The sequence below is a fragment of the Rhinopithecus roxellana genome, chromosome 10 (assembly GCF_007565055.1).
Source record: "Rhinopithecus roxellana isolate Shanxi Qingling chromosome 10, ASM756505v1, whole genome shotgun sequence".
In the NCBI taxonomy this organism is placed as follows: domain Eukaryota; kingdom Metazoa; phylum Chordata; class Mammalia; order Primates; family Cercopithecidae; genus Rhinopithecus; species Rhinopithecus roxellana.
The window spans coordinates 70329950-70351815 of record NC_044558.1 but is presented as its reverse complement, the minus strand read 5'-3'; the positions used below and the strand labels follow the sequence as shown (position 1 = coordinate 70351815).

The 21866-nt window shown below is 38.0% G+C and overlaps 2 protein-coding genes across 4 annotated transcripts in view; both read left to right on the top strand.

The window, feature by feature from the left end:
* IRAK4 (interleukin 1 receptor associated kinase 4) overlaps nucleotides 1-21866 on the top strand; it is a 37288-nt gene that overhangs the window by 5485 nt on the left and 9937 nt on the right. For 2 of the 3 annotated variants that reach the window (XM_030938425.1, XM_010382401.2), the window contains 5 exons: nucleotides 4041-4210; nucleotides 8255-8400; nucleotides 9205-9387; nucleotides 9936-10096; nucleotides 11007-11071. In XM_030938425.1, coding sequence (XP_030794285.1) covers nucleotides 4050-4210; nucleotides 8255-8400; nucleotides 9205-9387; nucleotides 9936-10096; nucleotides 11007-11071 — 716 coding nt within the window. In that variant the 5' untranslated portion in view covers nucleotides 4041-4049. The remainder of the gene's footprint in view (nucleotides 1-4040; nucleotides 4211-8254; nucleotides 8401-9204; nucleotides 9388-9935; nucleotides 10097-11006; nucleotides 11072-21866) is intronic. The other variant, XM_030938426.1, reaches the window with a different exon arrangement.
* LOC104677387 (40S ribosomal protein SA-like) lies at nucleotides 4828-5867 on the top strand. Its single transcript, XM_010382400.2, has one exon. It carries the CDS (start codon nucleotides 4900-4902, stop codon nucleotides 5785-5787), a length of 888 nt encoding a protein of 295 aa, XP_010380702.2. The 5' UTR covers nucleotides 4828-4899; the 3' UTR covers nucleotides 5788-5867.

The following is a 21866-nucleotide window of genomic DNA, read 5'->3' as shown; positions in this document are numbered from 1 at the left end:
CTTAATTTGTATGAGGGCATTTCAAAAAGTTTGTGGAAAAATTGAATTAAAAGATAAAAAATGTTAACTTTGACTCAGTGCTATGGCTCATCCCTGTAATCCCAGCACTTTGGGAGGCCAAGGTGGGCAGATCACCTGAGGTCAGGAGTTCAAGACCAGCCTGGCCAACATGGCGAAACCCCATCTCTACCAAAAATACAAAAATTAGCTGGGTGTTGTGGTGCATACCTGTAATTCCAGCTACTTGGGAGGCTGAAGCAGGAGAATCACTTAAACCTGGGAGGCAGAGGTTGCAGTAAGCAAAGATTGCATCACGGCACTGTAACCTGGATGACAGAGCGAGACTCAAAAAACAAAAAACTGTAAACTTTATTTCTAAACATAAGCTCCATGAAGTTCAAGGCACTTTTGTAAGTGATAACACCAGCCATTTGGGCCATCCCTAAAGAACTGAGAGTCCTGGGAATTTAACCATGTCAATAAAGTCTTTTTACATTATTAACTGAAGAAAAATGGGTGCCCTATGAAGATTTTTCAAGATTAGGAAACAAAAAGAAGTCAGAAGGAGACAAATCAGGACTGTAAAGTGGATGCCTGATGATTTCCAGTTGGTGCTCACAGAATTGCCCTTGTTTGATGAGAGAAAAGAAGAGGGGCATTGTGATGGAGAAGGACTCTATGGTGAAGCTTTCCCAGGCGTTTTTCTGCTAAACATTTGACTAAAGCTTTAGCAGAAAAGCTTTAGTTTAGAAACACTTAGAAAAGCTACTGTTTCTCAAAAACACTCTTTAATAAGCAGATGTTACCATTCTTTTTCCCTCCAGAAAGTCAACAAGCAAAAATACCTTGAGCATCCCAAAAAGCTACGTCATGCCCTTGCTTTTGACTGTCTGCATTTGCTTTGATTGGACCGCTGCCATTCTGGGGGAGCCATTGCTTTGATCATACTCGTAAAGTCATGTTTCATCTCCTGTTACAATTTTTTGAGGAAATGCTTTAGGATCTTAATCCCACTTGTTTAAATTTTCCATTGAAAGCTCTGCTGTCATCTGCAGCTGATCTGGGTGCAACAGTTTGGGCAGCCATCAAGTGGAAAGTTTGCTCAACTTTTATTTTCAGTCAGAATTGTATAGGCTGAATTAGTTGTCTATGGTGTTCGCTATGTTGGTTCTGCTGTTAATTATAGGTACTCTTCATTTAGGGCACAAACCAGGTGAATGTTTTCCTCAAAAATTGATGTGGATGGTCTGCTGCAGCAGGCTTCATCTTCAACATCATCTCATCCCTTAAAATGAGTTACTGATTTGTATGCTGCTGATTTTCTTGGGGGCATCGTCCCCATCAATAAAGCATCAGTGATTTCACCATTCTTCCAACCAACCTCCACATAAATGTGGTGTTTGTTCTTGCTTCACTTTTAGCAGAATTCATGTTGCTGTGGTAGAGGTTCTTTTCAAACTGTCTTATTCTTCTTAGTGCCTCAAACTAGATCCTGTTTAGACATGAATGATAAGTTAGTGTGGGTTTATTTTGGAAATATGTTTTGCAAAAAAAAATTTGAAATCCATGCATGGTTTTTGCATGATATGCATTTTCCATTAACTTTTTGAAAATCCCTTATATACAAGAATACTTACATAGTGAGCATTCTTTGCTGAAACCTCTCTCCTAAGCTCTAGACCACATATTTAAGTACTTGGTATGAAGGCCCCTAGATGGTGCCAAAGGTAGATATTTCACATTTAACGTGAGTCAAAAAAAAAAAACAAAAACAAACAAACAAAAAAAACCGTCTTTGTTCTATCTCCCTTTCTTCTAATTGTTCATCTCTAGTGAAATTGTTTTGATTTGGCCTCCTAAATGTTTTGATGTTTTACTTCTCCATTCCCCTACCCTATACTTTTTCCAAGCTCTCATTTCTGCTCACCTGGATTATTGCAGAAGTTTTCAAACTAATTTTCTTGCCTCAATATACATCCCTTTAATTTTTATCCAGAGGAATCCACTTAACCATATAAGATTATTTAACATCCCTCCTAAAAATCCTGAAGTAGCTCTCCTGTAACTTTTAGTTTATAAGTTCAAACTCTTTGTCTTAGCATATGAGGTACATGATGATCTGGCCCTGCTACCTTTCCACCCTCATCTCTTCTCACTTAATCACAGGCATCCTATGGTCCAGCCATAGCAAGCTCTTTGCCTGAGACACACGTGCTCCCACCTTTTCCCATGCTATTCCCTCTGCCTGGAATTTTCTTTTGGGCTTATTCTCATTCCCTTTCGTTCATCCTTCCAACCTCATATTCCAGGCAAATCTGTCTTGATATCCCTCTCCAGACTGCCTCAGCTTGATGCCCCTTTTCTGGGCCCCATAACACTCCTGCAGCTTTTATCACTGCCTGTCACTGTTTGTATCCCGTGGTATACTGAACAGCTTGGAAACAAAGATTTTCTCTTCTCTGTGCTCCCATTTGTTAGTACAAAGACTGACATAAATATTTGCTGAATGTATTCACGAATGAAAGGAAAGGAATAGTCTTTCTGAAAAGGAGAATGGCATGAACAATGCATTGTGTTATAAAAGCAGAGTTGTATGGCATGAATTTTGGAGTCAGACATAAGTGTAAGTCCTGGATCTTTCACTTACCACCTTTGTAAAACAGAGATGATAAAACTGTACTGGGAAATAATTTAGTTCCTAAAATAAATACTGAACAACACCATTATCTACAGTATGCAAGTCACTAGCTATATATTCATGAATAAAATTAGCACGGCCCTGAACTCATGGATCTTAAAATCTAATATGGGAGACAGTAAACAAGTAAACAAATAAATATATGATTACAAATACATTGTGCAATGATGAAAGATAATTAGGTGAAGGGCAGCTAGACCTATTTAGATGTGGTCAAAGAAGTCCAAAGAGAGGAAGTGGATACTAACATAGAAGCCTATGATACAGAGAAGCTTTTCGTTTTACTCTTTTTGATAGTTTTAGAATGTTGTTCCACATGAACACATTATTTACTCTAAAATTGTATTTTTAAAATATATATAGGGAAGCAAAAATAAGTGACATAAGAGTATCTGAGTCTATTTGTCTTAATTGGAAGGAAAGATCATTTCCTATTGAGAATGAGGTACGCGCAGAACAAATAAAATCCACATAGAAAGAAGTAAAGATATGAAATAGTCACTAAGGACGATGAGAGAAGACAAGTGGAAGGATTAATGGCAGTGTTAGGCCATTAATGTGGAAAGGGGGTTACCATAAATTTGTATTCACATCAGCAACTCTGGTGTACAAGTAAAATTGTTAGATTTATCCCTGGCTGCAACTCTCCGGGGTGGAGTAGCAGAAGAAAAGGGGGACTGAAGAAATAAAGATTCTGTCTAGAGAGTGGCTGAAGTGGTGAAACATAGGTTTTGGCGTAGTAACAAATGAACTGTGGTCAGGCAGATCTCATGGACTCAGAAAATGTGCAGAGGTCAAGGAAAAGCAAGCTATGTGAACAGTGGGTGGGTGGACCATATCTGTTAATGCTACACAATTCATTTCAGTACTTTTTTTTTTCTTCTACCAAAGAACGTTGCATAAATTTTTAATCGTAAATGAGTACTGATTGAGCAACATATATTAAATTGAAAGGTAAATGTTTTTATTAACAGATTTGATTTCTGAATATGCTAATTCTGATAGTTTATTGATATTACTGTTAAAAAGAATTGCTCTGGTAAGTGTTTTGCCCCTTTCTATAAATTATACTTGGAAAATATCAATGTCAGAAAAAAGTCCTCCGATTTTTATTGCTATTAATAGGTGGAAAAAGGAAGGAAATCTAGAGGATAATTGGACAAATGAATTACGATTTTAGTTTCATCTTAGGGTATCAATGACTTGACTTTGGAATGTTTCTTTATTATGGTATAATCAGTTGCTGGCATTTCATATGATATAGCAAAGTGTGATGTAGAAGCTTACAGATGTCATCTCTAAAAGTACTATAAAATTTTAATGAGATTTTTCCATATTTTAGGAATAGAAGATGAACAAACCCATAACACCGTCAACATATGTGCGCTGCCTCAATGTTGGACTGATTAGGAAGCTGTCAGATTTTATTGATCCTCAAGAAGGATGGAAGAAGTTAGCTGTAGCTATTAAAAAACCATCTGGTGATGATAGATACAATCAGTTTCACATAAGGTAACAGATAAAATTCTTTGTATTTTTAAATTCTTACATCACAATATGGAATGATTAATTGGTATAAGTACTGTCTAATGTGGCAGTTTAGAAAGTAAACCTCTATACTGTGGAGGAGACATTGGTAGTAAGTAACCTCTTTTTGGTTGTTCCTTTTGCAATTTTGTCTTCTTTCTCCCATATGTCAATAGGGCTAATATTGTGATCTCTCAAATAAGCTTTTTGAGTTAGAATCAATATTCCCACCTTTGCTGTGGTTCCCAGTTTGGCAAGCCAAGTGAAGTTCAGTCTGCCTCACACTTCTCATTTCCAGATTGAAGGAAAATAAGAATGTTATAAGAATGTCTAGTAAAAATCTAGAGCTTAAACTTCAAAGTGTGTGACTCTCTAATGCACTCTAACAGTGTATTTTGGGAGTTTTTCAATTTGACATTTTAAAGTTGCTGCTTACAAGTGTACACTTCTGCGAACAGAATTCTTAAATTCAGGATTTCTCAGTGCTATCATCAGATAGTTTCAGTTTTTCCTCTTTACTCATCTCTGCTCGATTTAGTGTAAAATATGCATGCAGATTTTATTTTTGTCAGTCATTGCATTTAAAACCGATGTCGCTTTCCGCGCTACCTACAGAGGGGTCCATACGGCGTTGTTCTGGATTCCCGTCGTAACTTACAGGGAAACTTTTCACAATGTCCGGAGCCCTTGATGTCCTGCAAATGAAGGAGGAAGATGTCTTTAAGTTCCTTGCAGCAGGAACCCACTTAGGTGGCACCAATCTTGACTTCCGGATAGAACAGTACCTCTATAAAAGGAAAAGTGATGGCATCTACATCATAAATCTGAAGAGGACCTGGGAGAAGCTTCTGCTGGCGGCCCGTGCCATTGTTGCCATTGAAAACCCTGCTGATGTCAGTGTTATATCCTCCAGGAATACTGGCCAGAGGGCCGTGCTGAAGTTTGCTGCTGCCACTGGAGCCACTCCAATTGCTGGCCGCTTCACTCCTGGAACCTTCACTAACCAGATCCAGGCAGCCTTCCGGGAGCCACAGCTTCTTGTGGTTACTGACCCCAGGGCTGACCACCAGCCTCTTACGGAGGCATCTTATGTTAACCTACCTACCATTGCTCTGTGTAACACAGATTCTCCTCTGCGCTATGTGGACATTGCCATCCCATGCAACAATAAGGGAGCTCACTCAGTGGGTCTGATGTGGTGGATGCTGGCTCGGAAAGTTCTGCGCATGCGTGGCACTATTTCCCGTGAACACCCGTGGGAGGTCATGCCTGATCTCTACTTCTACAGAGATCCTGAAGAGATTGAAAAAGAAGAGCAGGCTGCTGCTGAAAAGGCGGTGACCAAGGAGGAATTTCAGGGTGAATGGACTGCTCCAGCTCCTGAGTTCACTGCTACTCAGCCTGAGGTTGCAGACTGTTCTGAAGGTGTACAGGTGCCCTCTGTGCCTATTCAGCAGTTCCCTACTGAAGACTGGAGTGCTCAGCCTGCCACGGAAGACTGGTCTGCAGCTCCCACTGCTCAGGCCACTGAATGGGTAGGAGCAACCACTGAGTGGTCTTAAGCTGTTCTTGGACGGGCTCTTAAGCAACATGGAAAAATGGTTGGTGGAAAATAAACATCAGTTTCTAAAAAAAAAAAACAAAAACAAAAAAACAAAAAAAAACAATTTCAAAATGTTTCTTTGGTAGCAAAAGGAAAAGAAGACTCTTTGTTATTTTCAGCATTAACCTCAGAAAGAACCTAATAGCCTTGGCTCCCTTGCAGGAAATGTTTCTCATAAGAAAAGCGAACATGTTAAATTACTTGAAAGAAGCTTAAGTTTAAACTGTGTTAAGCCAATGTTTAAAGATAATTTTCTAATATTACTGTTAAAAACTTACGGAAGATAATTGGGGCAGTGGTGTCAGGAAGATAAAGCTCTTCTTTTTTTTTTTTTTTCCCCTGTTTTCAAGACTCACTCCTGTGACAGAAAAAGCTCTTCTTTACAGAATAATACCTGCAAATAATTGTGAAAAGAATGGGTAGAATGAGAAAAATACCTATTTGTAACCACCAATGAGTAACTGATTCTTGCAAGCTCATCACTGAACCTAAAAGCATAAGGTGAAAGGTCGTTGTTCTCATGCATATGAGCAGGATATGCACAAGATTTTAAAGTATTATAGGCTGGGCACAGTGGCTCATGCCTGTCATCCTAACACTTGAGGAGGCCGAGGTGGGCAGATTGCTTGAGCCCAGGAGTTCAAGACCAGCCTGGGCAACATGGTAAAATCCCATCTCTACAAAAAATTAGCTGGGCGTGGTAGTGCATACCTGTAGTCCCGGCTACTTGGGAGGTTGAGATGAGAGGATCACCTGAGCCCAGGAAGTGAAGGCTGCAGTGAGCCATGATCATGCCACTGCACTCCAGCCTGAGTGACAGAGCAAGACTCCCTCAATAGATAGATAAAAAGTATTGTACGCAAATTACTTGTGAAGTATGAAAGGGAAGGGTACATTTTTAATGAGGAAATCTGAAGTACACTTCCTTCACCATGTGATCAAATTTCAACACCAATAATAATGGTACAAAATGCCAATATGTACCCCTGGATATGATACAATGGGAAGGGCACATTATACCTATGTAGTATTTCTACCAAAATGTTTCATCGGAATTTAATCATGAGAAAGTAGTCGGATATATCTAGGCTGTTAGACTCATTCTATGACATCTGGCCCGTATTCTAAAATACACTCCCACAGACATAGATTGAAAGAGAGCATGCACAAGAGCCCAGATATGGCACAATTTTATCAGTTATTCGATTGGTGAATCTGGGTGAATGGTTATTCATTCTATCATTTTTTCAACTTCTCTGTGGGTTTGAAATTTTTTAAAATCTTTAGAGGAAAAAGAAAAAAACAATATTGGTTAAATTTTTAAATGTTAACTTTTCAAAACTAATTTTTAATTTTAAAGAAATGGAATGGAAAGAAATGGGATGAAAGCCAACTTTGTGATTTTTTTTCAATTTAATTGAATTACAGTTAAGATTGAAGGAATAATTTCCTAAGTTTTTGTGCATTCTGTTTCTTTCATTCAGCAGGCAGATTTATTAAAAATTATATAGCTATCAGAGTCCTAAGTTATGTGGGAAGTAATATAGCTAAGTAGATTGAGAATACACTCTTATGTCAAATGAGATCTGAATTTGGACCTCAACTTGGATACATCAATCATATTGGCTGTGTGGCTATGGGCTTGTTACTCTACCTCTCCAAGCCTCGCTTTTTCACTAGTAAATTCGTATGATAATCATAATATCTTTGAACATGCTCATGTGTGTACATCCTGTAACCCACTAAGTAAATACCCCATAAGTACCCAGTAGATTATTATCATCATCTTTGGCATCTTTTTTCCTCCTATTTTTCCTGTCTCTTTGTAATTCTTGCTGGTTCTCTTGTTGTCCCATTTCTTTAATGTTGTAGGAGATGCTGTAGGCAAAACAGGGGCAGGGGAGATCAACACCTGTTTTCATATGACCTCAGTTTATAAATGCTATTGTTTGAATATGTCCCCAAAAGTTCAAGTTCATGTGTTAGAAACTTAATATACCCATTGCAACAGGGTTGACAGGTGGGACCTTTAAAGGGCAGTTGGTCATGAGGGCTCTGCCCTTATGAGTGGATTAATGTTGTCATGGCAGGAGTGGGTTAGTTATCTTGGGAGTGGGTTTCTGATAAAAAGGTAAATTAGGCCCTATTTTTCCTTCTCTCTCTCTCTCTCTCTCTCTCTCTCTTTTCCTTCTCTCTCACATGCACATGTGCATGCTCTTTGCCCTTCTGCCCTTCCACCATGAGATGATGTAGCAAGAAGGCCCTAACCAGATGCAGCCTCTCGATCTTGGACTTCCCAGCTTCCAGAACCGTGAGCCAAATTAACTATTGTTTATAAATTACCCTGTCTGTGGTATTCTATTATTGCAGCACAAAATGGACTAAGACAATAGACTAATTTTGTTTCTTTGTTACTTACTTTTAAGGAGATTTGAAGCATTACTTCAAACTGGAAAAAGTCCCACTTCTGAATTACTGTTTGACTGGGGCACCACAAATTGCACAGTTGGTGATCTTGTGGATCTTTTAATCCAAAATGAATTTTTTGCTCCTGCGAGTCTTTTGCTCCCAGGTAAACTGATTGTGACCAGGGTGTCCACAATTAGGGTGGAAAGACAAATGGCCAAAATAGAAATGTTTCTTCTTACTCTTACTTTTTCTGCATGGTAGATGAAGTTTACATTTGAGAGTCCCTTTCTTTCTTTCAGCACTCCTCAACTCTTTAAAAAGCAGTGCCGACAAAGGACACTGTGGACCCTGCTACTAAGGTGATAGAAGCTTCATAAGAGTCAGATAGTTTAGTGCCAATAGGAAGTTTAGAAGGAAAGACTTCACACATCTGGCTTAGGCTGTAAGAAAGTAATTATTCTTTTGAGTTCTTGCTTTTTTTCATCTTCAACTTCTACCCTGATGGGACTCTATGATCATAATTTTAAAAAATTATATTCTGATGTGTTAGTGTCTAGTTGCCTTCCTTATAACCTTCCTTTTCTTCCTTTGATGCCTTTCACACTAGTGGATCTCAACCTTTATCATGCGTAAGAATCAGTTAGGTTCTGGTTAAACATGTAGATTCCTAGGGTCTGTTCCAAATCTGTGTATTCAGAATTCTGGAATTGGGTTTAAGGTCTATATTCTTAAATAAGTGCTTCAGGTGGCTCATGGATCACTGTTTGAAAACACTGCCTTACTGTCTTTACCCATATTCATTATAACTTACAGATTCTTACTAGGTAGCTTCTTGTGTGTGCTGTGAGAATATAAGACCAACCTGTAGAAACTGGAATGATATTAAATGAACCAAGTTTCTAGTTTAACTTTTTCACAACCACTTTTTATTACTGAAAAACCACTTGTGTCTTACTTCATTTGTTAGATGCTGTTCCCAAAACTGCTAATACACTACCTTCTAAAGAAGCTGTAACAGTTCAACAAAAACAGATGCCTTTCTATGACAAAGACAGGACATTGATGACACCTCTGCAGAATCTTGAACAAAGCTATATGCCACCTGACTCCTCAAGTCCAGAAAATAAAAGTTTAGAAGTTAGTGATACACGTAAGTAACATTTTCAGTGCTTTCTACTAATGGATTTGTCATTAAGATTAGCAGTGCTTTAAAAGAAACTTTTGTTCTTTTGTTTGTGCAGCAATCACAGGCAATAGCTCTTTTGTGAGTTTTTTCCTCCGGATATATTAAGAACCATCTTCATTGTGTTAATCAGTGATTAGAGGCAATAGGACATGCAAACAACCAGAGAAGCTATGAAAAAAAAAAAATAAGTAAATATTTACATAACTTGGAAGGGTCACTTTTTAAAATAAAATATGTGACTAGAGTTTTGGGTAGGTAGACTAGACCCACTCAAATGTGTGACTAGAATTTTGGGTGGGTGACTACAGTGTTCAGAGGGTAGGATCACCAAACAGAATTCTCAAGAAAAACTTATAATTTGTATTTTAGAAATGGTTTTATATTCTCCCGTCTTGTCTAATTCAAAATCATAAATATTTATATACATGTGAAATCTTCAAATGAGAAAATATTAGAATTATTAAAAGGAATTTTAAAAATTTAAACATGTTTTTCTTATTTTGACATTATAGGTTTTCACAGTTTTTCATTTTATGAATTGAAGAACGTCACAAATAACTTTGATGAACGACCCATTTCTGTTGGTGGTAATAAAATGGGAGAGGGAGGATTTGGAGTTGTATATAAAGGCTACGTAAATAACACAACTGTGGCAGTAAAGAAGCTTGCAGCAGTAAGTTATATTTTCAGGAATAAAGAGTAGCTTCATAGTGTGCTCTATAACAGATTTTAAAGTTAATCTTTAGGAAATACATTATTTCAGTATGTATTTTCTTTAAATAAACATCATTCTACATAGTAGTTCTTAAAATTTAAAAATCTGTTGAATGCTATGGACCCTACCCCTAGAAAAATGTAGTTATGTACATATACACACAATCATACATACAATTTTGGGAGATTCACAAACTAAAGTTGAGAAGCCCTGCTCCACATAGTGCTTCATGTGTAATCAAGACTAAAATGGTAAGATACCAGGAAAACTATTAAAAAAAAAAAAAAAAAAAAAAAAAAAACACCTTGTTTGCATTACTTTTCCCATTTAAAAATAAAGTTTAGGAAGTATACATTCAGAAAAAACATTAAAATTTTTTTTATCTGTGTCCTTTGTTGCCATTTCTACTGGGGTGTTCACCTTTTACTTATTGACTAGTTATATTCTAAACTTTTGTTAGAGCCTAAAAATATCAATAGAATGCATACGTATGTGATAAAGATAGTCACTCTTTGTCATATACATTGCAGGGCTTTTGTAGGTTTTGTTTTCCATTTTGCACTAAAATTGCGTATGTTTTCTGTTTCCTAGAATATTTTTTCAAATTTTTTGTGTAGTGAAATTTCATGCTATTTCATTTTGTTTCCACAACTCAGTGAAATTTATATATATTTTTCATTCCACTAACCAGCCATGGACCTTGAGCAAATCGCTAGTATTTCTAGATCTCAGTTGTTCTGTAGAATTGGGAGAATAATACCTTATTGTTTTAAAGAAAGGGAGATGAGCCAGCTGATCTCTTGATCCCTCTGAGCATTAGGAACCTTAGAATTGTGTAGTATTACATTGTATATTTTATTTTTTTCAGATGGTTGACATTACTACTGAAGAACTGAAACAGCAGTTTGATCAAGAAATAAAAGTAATGGCAAAGTAAGTCTTAATTTGGCAGTGCGGTGTAGTGGAAAGGAAAAAGATAGTTATACTCTATGTACTTTCATTAAAAGTAAAATTGAAAAACATTAATAACTTTCTGGGATAGTTATAAATTATGTGAGTGCTAGTTTTTCTTAAAGTGTGCTCTTTATTAATTTTATTTTTGACAATTCCCATCACTACATCTATGACACAACATTCCTTCCCTAAGTTAAAAGACTAATTTCAAAAACTATTTAGGGATTACTACGGGAAAGCAATGTTTAACAATCTATAATTATTCAGCATAGAAACTTAAGTGGTTGAATAAATGGAAGTTTTAAAACATTGCTGATTTTGTTCATGGTAAGTCGTAATTAAAGTCTCCAAAATATGTTTTAAATTTTATCTTTTGCTTAAATTAATACAATATTGCATATTTATCAGTGATGTCAAAGTTTTCAATTTCCAAGTAAATGTTGGAAAATTTAAAAAAAAAAAACAAAAAAAAAAAAAAACAAAAAAAAAAAAAAAGAAAGGAAAAAGACAAGGAGTAAGGAACCTGGTTCACTCTAGAGTGTGCCATGAACTAGTGATGTTTGCAAATATATGAAATTAAAATTAAGTGTTTAGAGAAATTGAAAGTACTTTTGGCTCCATAATTCTGTGATTACATATACTCATATGCCTGGAGATTAAATAGCAGTCATTTTTATTTATTTATTTATTTTGAGACGGAGTCTCACTGTGTCACCCAAGCTGGAGTGCAGTGGTGCCATCTCGGCTCACTGCAACCTCTGCCTCCCAGGTTCAAGTGATTCTCCTGCCTCAGCCTCCCGAGTAGCTGGGACTACAGGCATGTGCCATCATGCCTGGCTATTTTTTTTGTATTTTTAGTAGAGGCGGGGTTTCACGGTGTTAGCCAGGATGGTCTCGATCTCCTGACCTCGTGATCTGCCTGCCTCAGCCTCCCAAAGTGCTGGGATTACAGGCAGGAGCCACTGCGCTTGACTGCAGTCATTATTTTAAGTCACAACAAGGTTACGTGGAATTTTACTATCATGTCCTTCATTATCATGTTTTCTACTTCCAGAATTCATGAGAGATCAATTGTAGAGATACTTTAAAAAAGTATCTACAGAATATCTAAAGTAGCATCTATAAAGCAACTAGAGTCATGTTATCTGCAAAGATAAGCATTTACTCTATGTGCTGTTATCTGAAGGCAGATATACTTTAAATAAACATTATTCTACATAGTAGTTCTTAAAATTTAAAAATCTGTTGAATGCTATGGACCCTACCCCTAGAAAAATGTAGTTATGTACATATACACACAATCATACATACAATTTTGGGAGATTCACAAACTAAAGTCGAGAAGCCCTGCTCCACATAGTATCCACATATATATCTGAAGATATATATACTTTATATATAAAGTAGCACCTATAAAGCAACTAGAGCCCTCATGACCAACTATTAATTACTATAATAATTAGTCATGTTATCTGCCTTCTCAGCATTGACCCTGTGTGCTGGAAAATTGTTGGACATCATCAGGAAAAGTAGGAGGGACAACTGCCCTTCAAAGGTCCCACCTCTCAACCCTGTTGCAATGGGTATATTAAGTTTCTAACACATGAACTTGAACTTTTGGGGACACATTCAAACAATAGCATTTATAAACTGAGGTCATATGAAAACAGGTGTTGATCTCCCCTGCCCCTGTTTTGCCTACAGCATCTCCTACAACATTAAAGAAATGGGACAACAAGAGAACTAATTCTAATTATTATAGTAATTAATAGTGATTGATATTTGAGTGTGTACAGCATTCCAGACATTGTGCTATATACCTTATGTGCATTGTCTATCTAACGTTTACAACTGCTACAACTGCCCATTTTGTTTGTTAACTGAGATTTAGAAACATTAAATAGCTTGTCCAAGATCACGTAGCCAGTAAGTGTTAGAGAGGGGATTGAAATCCAGATCTGTTTGATTGCAGAGCCTGAACTTTTGATCTGAATCCTAATGGGATTTACCAAATTATACCCATTAAACCCACTGCTGTAAATCACCAATCATAGTTACTTAACCTCAAGTAAGAAGAATAGACTAGAATTGACTTATGCACGGTAAAAATGATACACACTGAAAAAAGATCAAACTTTTTGTTTTTAGGATTTGTTTTCTCCACTTCTACCCCTACTGTGCAGTTCTAAAATTAACTTGTTCACAGTAGATAATCTGGAAAATACAGGAAAATATTTTTAAAATATACAAAACCATATGCATGCAGTGCTTAATACCTAGGTGATGGGTTGATAGGTGCAGCAAACTACTATGGCACATGTTTACATATTTAACAAACCTGCACGTTCTGTACATGTGTCCTGGAACTTAATAATAATAATACAAACCATCTCTCAAATACATCACTCAGAGATAACCACTGCTAATATTTTTATATACTTGCTTCATGATGTGTGTGTAGTATTTTCCCATGTCATTAAAAATAATTTGAAAACATTTTAAATTATTGTACAGCATTCTAGAATATGTGAGAATCATATTTTATTTAACCATAGCTATGTTTGTTTCTAATTTTCAGTATTAAAAATAAAGCTTCTTTAAAGTTCTTTGCACATAAATCTTTAAATGCAGTTATACTTACTTTATCATCTAGGGTAAAGTCCTAGAAAAAGAATTACTGGGTCGGAATGCATGAACTTTTTAAAGACTTTCTAAATACACATTCAAACATTCAAATGGCTTTTGAGATAGGTTTCAGTAATTTGTATTACTACCAGCGCCGGGCGTGGTGGCTCACGTCTGTAATCCCAGCACTTTGGGAGGCCGAGGCGGGCGGATCACAAGGTCAGCAGATCGAGACCATCCTGGCTAACACGGTGAAACCCCGTCTCTACTAAAAATACGAAAAACTAGCCAGGCGAGGTGGCGGGCGCCTGTAGTCCCAGGTATTCGGGAGGCTGAGGCAGGAGAATGGCGTGAACGTAGGAAGCGGAGCTTGCGGTGAGCCAGATCGTGCCACTGCACTCCAGCCTGGGGGAGAAAGTGAGACTCCATCTCAAAAATAAATAAATAAATAAATAAATAAATAAATAAATTTATATTACTACCAGCAGTGCATTACAATTTCAAACTTTACTGGTTCCTTATCTTCATTTAATATCATTACGTTTTTTTTTTGTTTGGTTTTTTTTTTTTTTTTTTTTTTAGATGGAATCTGGCTCTGTCGCCCAGGCTGGAGTGCAGTGGAGCAATCTCGGCTCACTGCAAGCTCGCTGTCCCGGGTTCACACCATTCTCCTGCCTCAGCCTCCTGAGTAGCTGGGACTACAGGCGCTCGCCACCAAGCCCGGCTAATTTCGTTTTGTATTTTTAGCAGAGACGGCGTTTCACCATGTTAGCCAGGATGGTGTTGATCTTCTGACCTCGTGATCCACCTACTTCGGCCTCCCAAAGTGCTGGGATGACAGGCGTGAGCCACCACGCCCAGCTTATTATTACTATTTTTTAGTAAGTGCCAATCTCTGGACCTTACTAGCAGAATGATCTTGGCCAAGTTTCTTAACTTTCTATTCGTTAATTTTCTCATCTATAAAATAGGATAATAGTACTTACTTAAGTTATTGTGAGGATTAAATAAAGCAGGTAAATCACTTGCCACAATGCCTCGTATATAGTATAAACTCAGCAAATGTTAACTACTCATGTTTAAAATATGCCAATTTGGTGGAAAATGGAACACTTATTGCTTTAATTTGCGCTTCTTAAAATATTTATGAGAATAGAAGAAGTCATATTTGATATAATGAACTGCTAGAATTGTGGATAATTTTGAATGAACAAAATGAATAAGCACTTAAATAATAAAACACTTATCATGTGCCAGATACGTTTCTAGGCTGTCATGTTTACATTTTCTCATTTAATTGTCTCAGCATCCATATTACATAATAGGTACTATTTTCTGCATTTAGCTGATAAGGGAGCTGAGGCTCAGTAAGGCTGTTAACTTGCAATAGGTCAGGTATCCAGGAGGGGGCAGAGCTAGACTTTAAATTTAGGATGTATAACTCTGAGCCCTGTGTTCTTTCATCTTACCACAGATGCCTGCCACTTTATTATATCGTAGGTCTCTTTAGTTTTATTATTCTCAAGTACATAAAGACACTCAAATTAGGTTATAAATAATCCAGTGTGATTAAAGATCAAAAACATGTAAATTAGATGTGATTCAAGATCATGTCTGTAAATCAGTGCTTTGAGTTTGTTAGAAAATTCTTGACAGTATTAGCATAAAAATTCAATGGACTTCTTGAAATTTATTTGTGCCATCACTGAATATTGGGCTAAAGAAAGTGAACATCAGCCTAGTCCTTAACCAAACTTATCACAAGTTCTAATAATCTGAATTATTTAGCTTTCACTGTAAAATAGAAAGGTTTGGCCAGGTGTAGTGGCTCATGCCTGTAATCCCAATACTTTCGGAGGCCAAGGTGGTAGGATCGCTTGAGGCCAGCAGTTTGAGACCAGCCTGGGAAACACATGGTGAGACCTCATCTCTACAAAAAAGTTTAAAAAGTAGCTGAGTGTGGTATGTACCAGTAGTCCAAGCTACTTGGGAGGATGACGCAGAAGGATCACTTGAGTCCAGATGGTCGAGGCCACAGTGAGCTATGATTGCACCACTGCACTCCAGCCTGGGCAACAAAGTTAGACCCTGTCTCCAGAAAAAAAAAAAAAGAAAAGAAAATAGATTTTACTTATTTTTTTTTTTATGTTAATGTTGTCTTTACTTTTATTAACCTTTACAGAATTATTAAGTAGTTCTTCATTTTAGCCTTTCAAGTTGGGTTAAACATTTAACGCATAAATTATTACAGGCATAAATATCATACTAGATCTATTTAGAATTTAAGTGAGGACAGTGATATGTTACTTCTAGTTTTTTTTTTTTTATTATACTTTAAGTTCTAGGGTACATGTGAACAACATGCAGGTTTGTTACATACGTATACTTGTGCCATGTTGGTGTGCTGCACCCATCAACTCATCATTTACATCAGGTATAACTCCCAGTGCCATCCCTCCCCCCCGCCATAATAGACCCGGGTGTGTGATGTTCCCCTTCCCGAGTCCAAACGGTCTCATTGGTTAGTTCCCACCTATGAGTCAGAACATGCGGTGTTTGGTTTTCTGTTCTTGCGATAGTTTGCTGAGAATGATGGTTTCCAGCTGCATCCATGTCCCTAAAAAAGGACACAAACTCATCCTTTTTTATGGCTGCATTGTATTCCATGGCGTATATGTGAAACATTTTCTTAATCCAGTCTGTCACTGATGGACATTTGGGTTGATTCCAAGTCTTTGCTATTGTGAATAGTGCCGCAGTAAACATATGTGTGCATGTGTCTTTATAGCAGCATGATTTATAATCCTTTGGGTATATATCCAGTAATGGGATGGCTGGGTCAAATGGTATTTCTAGTTCTAGATCCTTGAGGAGTCGCCATACTGTTTTCCACAATGGTTGAACTAGTTTACAATCCCACCAACAGTGTAAAAGTGTTCCTGTTTCTCCACATCCTCTCCAACACCTGTTGTTTCCTGACTTTTTAATGATTGCCATTCTAACTGGTGTGAGATAGTATCTCATTGTGGTTTTGATTTGCATTTCTCTGATGGCTAGTGATGATAAGCATTTTTTCATCAGTCTGTTGGCTGTATGAATGTCTTCTTTTGAGAAGTGTCTATTCATATCCTTTGCCCACTTTTTGATGGGGTTGTTTGTTTTTTCTTGTAAATTTGTTTGAGTTCTTTGTAGGTTCTGGATCATAGCCCTTTGTCAGATGAGTAGATTACAAAACTTTTCTCCCATTCTGTAGGTTGCCTGTTCACTCTGATGGTAGTTTCTTTTGCTGTGCCGAAGCTCTTTAGTTTAATTAAATCCCATTTGTCAAGTTTGGCTTTTGTTGGCATTGCTTTTGGTGTTTTAGACATGAAGTCCGTGCCCATGCCTATGTCCTGAATGGTATTACCTAGGTTTTCTTCTAGGGTTTTTATGGTATTAGGTCTAACATTTAAGTCTCTAATCCATCTTGAATTAATCTTCATATAAGGAGTAAGGAAAGGATCCAGTTTCAGCTTTCTACTTTTGGCTAGCCAATTTTCCCAGCACCATTTATTAAGTAGGGAATCCTTTCCCCATTTCTTGTTTCTCTCAGGTTTGTCAAAGATCAGATGGCTGTAGATGTGTGGTATTATTTCTGAGGACTCTGTTCTGTTCCATTGGTCTATATCTCTGTTTTGGTACCAGTACCATACTGTTTTGGTTATTGTAGCCTTGTAGTATAGTTTGAAGTCAGGTAGCATGATCCCTCCACCTTTGTTCTTTTGACTTAGGATTGTCTTGGCAATGCAGGCTCTTTTTTGGTTGCATATGAACTTTAAAACAGTTTTTTCCAATTCTGTGAAGAAAGTCATTGGTAGCTTGATGGGGATGGCATTGAATCTATAAATTACCTTGGGCAGTATGACCATTTTCACGATATTGATTCTTCCTATCCATGAGCATGGTATGTTCTTCCATTTGTTTGTGTCCTCTTTGATTTCACTGAGCAGTGGTTTGTAGTTCTCCTTGAAGAGGTCCTTTACATCCCTTGTAAGTTGGATTCCTAGGTATTTTATTCTCTTTGAAGCAATTGTGAATGGAAGTTCATTCATGATTTGGCTCTCTGTTTGTCTGTTACTGGTGTATAAGAATGCTTGTGATTTTCGCACATTGATTTCGTATCCTGAGACTTTGCTAAAGTTGCTTATCAGCTTAAGGAGATTTTGGGCTGAGATGATGGGGTTTTCTAAATATACAATCATGTCATCTGCAAACAGGGACAATTGGACTTCTTCTTTTCCTAATTGAATACCCTTGATTTCTTTCTCTTGCCTGATTGCCCTAGCCAGAACTTCCAACACTATGTTGAATAGGAGTGGTGAGAGAGGGCATCCCTGTCTTGTGCCAGTTTTCAAAGGGAATGCTTCCAGTTTTTGCCCATTCAGTATGATATTGGCTGTTGGTTTGTCATAAATTCCTCTTATTATTTTGAGATACGTTCCATCAATACAGAATTTATTGAGGGTTTTTCACATGAAGGGCTGTTGAATTTTGTCAAAAGCCTTTTCTGCATCTATTGAGATAATCATGTGGTTTTCGTCTTTGGTTCTTGTTTATATGCTGGATTATGTTTATTGATTTGCGTGTGTTGAGCCAGCCTTGCCTCCCAGAGATGAAGCCCACTTGATCATGGTGGATAAGCTTTTTGATGTGCTGCTGGATCCTGTTTGCCAGTATTTTATTGAGGATTTTTGCATTGATGTTTATCAGGGATATTGGTCTAAAATCTCTTTTTTTGTTGTGTCTCTGCCAGGCTTTGGTATCAGGATGATTTCAGCCTCATAAAATGAGTTAGGGAGGATTCCCTCTTTTTCTATTGATTGGAATAGTTTCAGAAGGAATGGTACCAGCTCCTCCTTGTACCTCTGGTAGAATTCGACTGTGAATTCGTCTTGTCCTGGACTCTTTTTGGTTGGTAGGCTATTAATTATTGCCTCAATTTCAGAGCCTGCTATTGGTCTATTCAGGGATTCAACTTCTTCCTGGTTTAGTCTTGGGAGAGTGTAAGTGTCCAGGAAATTATCCATTTCTTCTAGATTTTCTAGTTGATTTACGTAGAGGTGTTTATAGTATTCTCTGATGGTAGTTTGTATTTCTGTGGGGTCGGTGGTGATATCCCCTTTATCATTTTTTATTGCGTCTATTTGATTCCTCTCTCTTTTCTTCTTTATTAGTCTTGCTAGCGGTCTGTCAGTTTTGTTGATCTTTTCAAAAAACCAGCTCCTGGATTCACTGATTTTTTGGAGAGTTTTTTGTGTCTCTGTCTCCTTCAGTTCTGCTCTGATCTTAGTTATTTCTTGCCTTCTGCTAGCTTTTGAATGTGCTTGCTCTTGCTTCTCTAGTTCTTTTAATTGTCATGTTAGGCTGTCAATTTTAGATCTTTCCAGCTTTCTCTTGTGGGCATTTAGTGCTATAAATTTCCCTCTACACACTGCTTTAAATGTGTCCCAGAGATTCTGGTATGTTGTATCTTTGTTCTCATTGGTTTCAAAGAACATCTTTATTTCTGCCTTCATTTCGTTATGTACCTATTAGTCATTCAGGAGTGGGTTGTTCAGTTTCCATGTAGTTGAGCGGTTTTGATTGAGTTTCTTAGTCCTGAGTTCCAGTTTGATTGCACTGTGGTCTCAGAGATAGTTTGTTATAATTTTTGCTCTTTTCCATTTGCTGAGGAGTGCTTTACTTCCAACTATGTGGTCAATTTTGGAATAAGTGCAATGTGGTGCTGAGAAGAATGTATATTCTGTTGATTTGGGGTGGAGAGTTCTGTAGATGTCCATTAGGTCTGCTTGGTGCAGAGTTGAGTTCAATTCCTGGATATTCTTGTTAACTTTCTGTCTCGTTGATCTGTCTAATGTTGACAGTGGAGTGTGGAAGTCTCCCATTATTATCGTATGGGAGTCTAAGTCTCTTTGTATGTCTCTAAGGACTTGCTTTATGAATCTGGGTGCTCCTGTATTGGGCGCATATATATTTAGGATAGTTAGCTCTTCCTGTTGAATTGATCCCTTTACCATTGTGTAATGGCCTTCTTTGTCTCTTTTGATCTTTGATGGTTTAAAGTCTGTTTTATTAGAGACTAGTATTGCAACCCCTGCTTTTTCTTGTTTTCCATTTGCTTGGTAGATCTTCCTCCATCCCTTTATTTTGAGCCTATGTGTGTCTCTGCATGTGAGATGGGTCTCCTGAATACAGCAAACTGATGGGTCTTGACTCTATCCAATTTGCCAGTCTGTGTCTTTTAATTGGACCATTTAGTCCATTTACATTTAAGGTTAATATTGTTATGTGTGAACTTGATCCTGTCATTGTGATATTAGCTGGTCATTTTGCTTGTTAGTTGATGCAGTTTCTTCCTAGCCTCGATGGTCTTTACATTTTGGCATGTTTTTGCAATGGCTGGTACTGGTTGTTCCTTTCCATATTTAGTGATTCCTTCAGGGTCTGTTGTAGGGCAGGCCTGGTGGTGACAAAATCTCTAAGCATTTGCTTGTCTGTAAAGGATTTTATTTCTCCTTCACTTATGAAACTTAGTTTGGCTGGATATGAATTTCTGGGTTGAACATTCTTTTCTTTAAGAATGTTGAATATTGGCCCCCACTCTCTTCTGGCTTGTAGAGTTTCTGCCGAGAGATCTGCTGTTAGTCTGATGGGCTTCCCTTTGTGTGTAACCTGACCTTTCTCTCTGGCTGCCCTTAACATTTTTTCTTTTATTTCAGCTTTGGTGAATCTGACAGTTATGTGTCTTGGAGTTGCTCTTCTCGAGGAGTATCTTTGTGGTGTTCTCTGTATTTCCTGAATTTGAATGTTGGCCTGCCTTACTAGGTTGGGGAGGTTCTCCTGGATGATATCCTACAGAGTGTTTTTCAACTTGGTTCCATTTTCCTCCTCACTTTCAGGCACCCCAGTCAGATATAGATTTGGTCTTTTCACATAATCCCATACTTCTTGAAGGCTTTGTTCATTTCTTTTTCCTCTTTTTTCTTTTGGTTTCTCTTCTCGCTTCATTTCATTCATTTGATCCTCAATCGCTGATACTCTTTCTTCCAGTTGATCGAGTCGGTTACTGAAGCTTGTGCATTTGTCACGTATTTCTTGTGTCATGGTTTTTATCTCTGTCAGTTCGTTTATGGCCTTCTCTGAATTGATTATTCTAGTTATCCATTCTTCCATTCTTTTCCCAAGATTTTTAGTTTCTTTGTGCTGAGTACGTAATTCCTCCTTTAGCTCTGAGAAATTTGATGGACTGAAGCCTTCTTCTCTCAACTCGTCAAAGTCATTCTCCGTCCAGCTTTGATCCGTTGTTGGCGATGAGCTGCGTTCCTTTGGAGGGGGAGATGCGCTCTTATTTTTTGAATTTCCGGCTTTTCTGCCCTGCTTTTTCCCCATCTTTGTGGTTTTATCTGCCTTTGGTCTTTGATGATGGTGACGTACTGATGGGGTTTTGGTGTGGGTGTCCTTTCTGTTTGTTAGTTTTCCTTCTAACAGTCAGGACCCTCAGCTGTAGGTCTGTTGGAGACTGAGGTCTACTCCGGACCGTGTTTGCCTGGGTATCAGCAGTGGAGGCTGCAGAAGATAGAATATTGCTGAATAGCGAGTGATCCTGTCTGATTCTTGCTCTGGAAGCTTCGTCTCAGGGGTGTACCCCGCCATGTGAGGTGTGGGGTGTCAGTCTGCACCTCGTGGGGGATGTCTCCCAGTTAGGCTACTCAGGGGTCAGGGACCCACTTGAGCGGGCAGTCTGTCCATTCTCAGATCTCAGCCTCCTTGTTGGGAGATCCACTGCTCTCTTCAAAGCTGTCAGACAGGGTCATTTGTATCTGCAGAGCTTTCTGCTACTTTCTGTTTAGCTGTGCCCTGTCCCCAGAGGTGGAGTCTACAGAGACAGGCAGGCCTCCTTGAGCTGCTGTGGGTTCCACCCAGTTCGAGCTTCCGGGCGGCTTTGTTTACCTACTTAAGCCTCAGCAATGGTGGGTGCCCCTCCCCGAACCTCCGCAATTAGATCTCAGAGTGCTGTGCTAGCAATGAGGGAGGCTCCGTGTGCATGGGACCCTCCCGGCCAGATGTGGGATATAATCTCCTGGTGTGCCGTTTGCTAAGACCCTTGGTA